Below are 5,353 nucleotides of genomic sequence, written 5' to 3' on the forward strand. Positions count from 1 at the left end.
TCTGATACTTGGTTATTCAGTATGAGATAACTGATTTTAGTGTAAGACCCGCATATATGTGATTCTTTCGTGTTAATAACACAAAACCAGAATAATACCCATAGCTTGCATGCTCACTCATTATTTTGTTTTGGTTGAACAAACTCATTTTCTTGCGAGTAAACATGTTATGTGAAAGGTAATACCACTGAATGTGGTGAAATCAAATACAAGACTTAAAATACACGAATGAATGCTCTAATCACTTAAACTCCAACACTTCTTTTAATCAAGATGTCATGTTTGGTATTGGTACCTAACAAGGCAAAAACACAAGGAAAATTTTATTTAGACCCGTTTATTTTCTTTCTACACCTAACTTATTACTTTTTAACTTGAAATTTCATATGCGTCCATAATTTTCTTTCTACGCCCAACAAGACCAAAAAAAAAAAAATAATAATAATAAAATCAGCAATTTGCAACTCCAGCCACCCTATCTCTCCAAACCGCAATCATCCTATTTTCTACCCCTCCCCGACTCCCCACCACCACCTCCCCTACCACTCACAACAGTTTCAAAAGTAGGAGAACCGTATCCCCTAACAACCCACCATTAAAAAGATCCAAAAGAAATTTATGTCAATATTTATTTTAGAAAAATACACAATTCTATTAAAATTGTGATTCTACACATGTATTGTACAATACATGCAATGATCCAACCCAATTAGATTCGACTGGTTGACAGTTTCAGCAGAATTCGGACATTTATGGCTGGAGAAAGGTTGGGAGAAGGATAATGATTAAAGTCTGAACATGAATTTAAAAATAGGAGACCAAAACAAAGAGCTCCCATCGATTCTGTCATTTCGTTGTTGATGTGAATCTATCATTAAAGTTTTTTGACATCTGTGTTGGGCTTCTTGCTTGCTAAATTGGGCCATGGACTTCTCTCTATCATGGCCCAAATCCAAACCACAATTTCTACTCAAATCTCAAGCCCAATTAAGCTCAACTGGTGCTCAAGTCCCTCCGTTCTCGCTTAAGCCCTGGAAAACAGACGCCTGAACTCTTTCTTCTTCTTCTTCTTCTGCGGTCTTCGTTTCATATCGGAATCGCCAATTGCTCTAGGTAATGATTGAATTTCTGATATTCTCGAATTGGGTCTGTAAATTCGAACTTGTTCTTGTTACTTTTTGCATCTGAACTCGTTTTTCATCTTGTTTATCTTAATGGGCATTTCCGAAGTGTTCAATTAATTTTCATTTCGGGCATCTTTTAATTTTTGGGTTTTCTTCTACTTGATGATTTATTTATGAAAGCGTTAATCTTGGTCTGAAAATTTGGTGAAATTATTCTGACTGGTGCCCTTTGCTCATAAGAGTTCTTAATTTCTAGTTTTTGTTGAAGTTGGGAGACTGATAGCTGATACTACACGTAGTAAGAAATTACCTTATACTGTTAGAAAAGAAAGAAAAATTCCAAGGTTATACAAGTATGGTAAGAATTACTTCCAGTTGGGTAGCCATGGATGAATCGAAAAATCCTCAAAACGCGGGCATGTTGTCTTTTCGGTGCTTTAGTCAGCAAGAACTTAAGACTTTTGAACATGATTCTGTTTCTATTCTTTGTATTGTATAGCTGTTGTTAGAGTTAGTTAATAAGATTTCTTTGTCAAAATATTCAAGCAACATGTCATTCTGGTGGCGAATTCTCTTTCAATTAGCTCCTGTCTTTTGGTTGTATTTTCTGGAAATGGAAGGCTCCAATTAATCATTGCAAATTTTCATAGGGTTCACTAGCAATATCAACGTTCATGTTTGTGTTATTAAGTAGTGTCTGATTACTAGTGACTGTTATTAGTTACCTTTATTTTTACACATAATAAGATTCTTCTGATATGTATCTATCCTCCAGAGGTTCCAACCTTTACTTCTTCACAAAGTTTGATATTTTGCAGAAATGAAAATTGTCCAGTTTGCTTTACGATCCTTCAATGACTGTGTATCACGCCGATTTCATCAGCCACATTTGAGAACTCTTTCTACAAACAGGACATCAGGTACGTTTTCGTACAATCCCTTGCTGTAACTCTCTTGCTGGTATCATTTCCGTGTGCGTTTGATAATTTATTTGTTGAAATTTTGCTTGAGGTAGTACGGCAATAGATTTTACTCTGGTCTTTGGAGGTTATATTAGGGCATGATTTGTTTTCACTTATATTTAAGCTTATTTTTCAAGTATTATTCAATCTGGAAAGAAAATAAAATTTGATTAAAAGTTTAAAAGCTTCAAACCGGACTATGCACATTACCATTTTTCTGTGTCAGGCGGAGGAATGGATGATGAAAAAAAATCTAATTCCTTTGAATCTTCTGATGATTTCGAGCGGCGGATCTTCAGTGAAACTTCTGGGGGTAGTTTTTTCACAAAGCTTGATAGGCTCGGGAAGGTTCGTGATGGACATGGTTCAGATCTGGGTGGAGGAATTGGAAGTGGAAGTCGCTCCCGTATACTCGACGGCTTAGATGAGAGTTTTAACACATTATCTGATGGAATGGATGGAAAATTAGAGAAAGCAGCCACCTACTTTGAGTTTGATGAGGAAGAAGTAGACAAAGATGATTATTCTTTCAGACCAGATATGACGTTTAAGCCAGGAATGACTTATGAGACAAAAGTATGTTATGGAGCAACCGAACCTTTGTTTTTTTTTCCTTCTAATTATTTGTTCCTTATTCTGTGGTATTACAAACTTATAACCTGATTTTAGGCCTTCTTATTTTTCCCAAGTGGAAAATGCATACAATTCAGCCCTTCCTCATTTACAACTGAACCATATTATTTTGTTGCAGTATTCACCTCTCCCAGACCCTGCGTAAAGCAGGAGCCTTGTGCACTGGGTACGACCTTTTTGTTCTTGTTCTGTTTACAAGAGGTCGCACTTGGTGCGATGGCAAGTGCCTTCGCCCATGAGTGGTAGGTCTCGGGTTCGAGACTTGGGAGCAGCCTCTCCATAAATGGGGGTAAGGCTAGCCGACATTCACCTCTCCCAGACCTTGCGTAAAGCGGGAGCCTTGTGCACTGGGTACGACCTTTTTGTTCTTGTTCTGTTTACGCCTTTTTTCCTCAAATATTCCTGTCTCATGGAAGTACTATGTGACTCTATGTAGGATCTGGATCTTACTAAGCCAGGAGTTCGTAAACTTCCCCGTAGGTATGAGTTTGAAGTAACTACAAAGGAAGTTCTTAGAAAAGCTGATTTCAGGGTAAGCCTACCTGTCAGTCTCCCAAATATATTGAATTCCAAAGGATTACATAGCAAAAATAAATAAATGGAGGATCCCCGTTGCTTTGTATATGTTGAGTCCAATCTAAAGCATTGTTTTATTGTTGATGATGACCCTAAACCTATTTGTCCTGCTATGCATAACTAGCATTTGAGACCTAAAATTATGCAAAATAAATCCATCTAAATTATGCAATGGATGGTCTATCTTGATTGAGACTCGGTTTTGGAATTATAATTATATTTAGTGAATATGATTTTGGATCATGCTGGCCTGTTGGCTGGATTTCTAGGTAATATTTATCATGGTGCCTCATGTTTTCTTAGATAATTGCAGAATACTCTTTATTATATTTGTTGGTTGCAACTTGCAACTAATTTAGCTTATTCGAGAACTTAAATTTTAGCACAGTAGAAAGGTTGATGTAAAATGCTCGGCGCAGTTGCCTTGATGTCATTGTTACTCTCCCCCCTGCCACCAGATATTGTTCAAATGTAGGTTTTAGCTCATCTTTTTTTTGGTCCTGGGCTTCCACTGAAATCTTGTTTCACCGGTTTTACAGGTGTGCTTGCATATATTAATGAAGCTCTGAATTAGGCAGTTTTAATGCTAATTTAGGTTGCTTTTGATCTCTGATGCTTCGGATGTGTTATCGCTAAATGTATTATTCTGTGCAGAATGTGAGATTCCTTGCGAATTTCATAACAGAGGCTGGAATTCTCATCAAAAGAAGCAAGGTAAATATGATTTCATGTCGAGTGACGTCAACTTTGTTAAACGTGCGCTGAAATTTGATGGTTTTATGTTTCTTCACTCATAATGTAGACTGGAATTAGCGCCAAAGCTCAGAGGAAGGTCGCCAGGGAAATCAAAACAGCTCGAGCTTTTGGTTTAATCCCTTTCACGACAATGGGGACAAAATCATTTGTTTTTGGGAAAACTATGGAGAATCTAGATGAAGATTATGAGTACGAAAGTTATGATAACCATATGGGTGATGCTGATGGAGGAGATCCACTGGCGCCGTAAAGGGGTCAAACCCGTTATAGTGAGGTGCTCTTGAATCAAGAATTTACAGTTGACAGCATAACTACAAACCTGCCCCTACTCCATAAGAGTGTACAAAACGAGAAGGAAATGATGGAATCAGATGGGTGCTTGGTGGAGGTGAATTCCGGCTGGCCGGTAAATCCACGATCTGGTCGGTACGTAGGTTATTCAGTTTTTTCTTTTTCTAGATGACAATCACTGTAATAACAGCCAAAGTCGTTCGACTTGGTATTTCAAGTCTATTGGATTTTGGTATTTTCAGTATATACATAACTTGTTTGTAGAAAGAGTCTGCCAAAGGAACTACATTTTGTGAGATCAGAATTGCATGAGTTACTCCTAGTGCTCTAGGAAGTTCAAAATTAAACAAAGATTGTGATCAGTCGTTTTTGCCAGTTAGTACTATGGTCTAGTAGTATTTTTTTTCACTTGTAAGTGAGAGGTTTCGATTCTTGCCAAAAGACGAATTTGAACCACATTATTTCTAACTCATTGTGAAGCTTAGCTCACTCTCACACCCTTCGTGTAGATAATATCGCTTGTTAAAAAAAAAAATTTGGGTAGTGCTATCCAAAGTCATTTTTATTTCTTACACATCCCTCTCAATTTTCATCATGGATCAAATGAATAAAAGAAGATCAATGACACAAATTAACAAGAATGTGTGCAAAGGTACAAATGGGTGTAAATAGCACTATCAAAAAATTTTCTTACTCCAATCCACTCTTCATATTTTATCTTCCACCATAAAATATTAGTATCTTAACTTTATTTTATCTTCCGGACTCAAATTGTTTTTCAAACCGTTTACTAATTGGGTTGCTACCTTCGTTGGAGATGTGTTTTTTTTTTTAATTTTTACGTGGCATAGCAAATCCGACTTTGCTGCCCAATTGTTACCTTCCTTAGAGATGCTCCTACATGTTAGTTTGCCTAATCATCCACGTCTTAATGAAGTTTGGCCTATATAAGTTAAATTATGAGTCATTTAGAAAAAAATCATTTTCTGCATATGTGGGTTAGTTTACTTG

The 5,353-nt window shown here is 36.8% G+C and overlaps 1 protein-coding gene across 3 annotated transcripts; it reads left to right on the forward strand.

Annotated features, from left to right (window-relative positions):
- The first annotated feature begins 478 nt into the window (after positions 1 to 478).
- Positions 479 to 4,646, forward strand: LOC103443079 (uncharacterized). Of its 3 annotated transcripts, none has more exons than XM_070818864.1 (6): positions 479 to 1,113; positions 1,943 to 2,044; positions 2,313 to 2,662; positions 3,156 to 3,251; positions 3,950 to 4,009; positions 4,098 to 4,646. In XM_070818864.1, exons 2-6 carry the CDS (start codon positions 1,945 to 1,947, stop codon positions 4,299 to 4,301), a joined length of 810 nt encoding a protein of 269 aa, XP_070674965.1. In that variant the 5' UTR covers positions 479 to 1,113; positions 1,943 to 1,944; the 3' UTR covers positions 4,302 to 4,646. The 3 variants fall into 3 exon arrangements, with proteins under 3 accessions (XP_070674965.1, XP_028955473.2, XP_070674966.1); XM_070818865.1 differs by having other exon boundaries at positions 1,046 to 1,113; positions 1,928 to 2,044; XM_029099640.2 differs by lacking the exon at positions 3,156 to 3,251.
- Positions 4,647 to 5,353: the final 707 nt, after the last annotated feature.

Source organism: Malus domestica, chromosome 03 (genome assembly GCF_042453785.1).
Source record: "Malus domestica chromosome 03, GDT2T_hap1".
Classification (NCBI taxonomy): domain Eukaryota; kingdom Viridiplantae; phylum Streptophyta; class Magnoliopsida; order Rosales; family Rosaceae; genus Malus; species Malus domestica.

What these genes read in the sequence shown, in the direction of transcription:
- LOC103443079 (XM_070818864.1), top strand. Translation starts at nt 1,945, where the DNA reads ATGAAAATTGTCCAGTTTGCTTTACGATCCTTCAATGACTGTGTATCA. An exon ending in TTCTACAAACAGGACATCAG is followed by an intron (nt 2,045 to 2,312) that starts GTACGTTTTCGT and finishes TTTCTGTGTCAG; the next exon opens with GCGGAGGAATGGATGATGAA. An exon ending in GAATGACTTATGAGACAAAA is followed by an intron (nt 2,663 to 3,155) that starts GTATGTTATGGA and finishes GACTCTATGTAG; the next exon opens with GATCTGGATCTTACTAAGCC.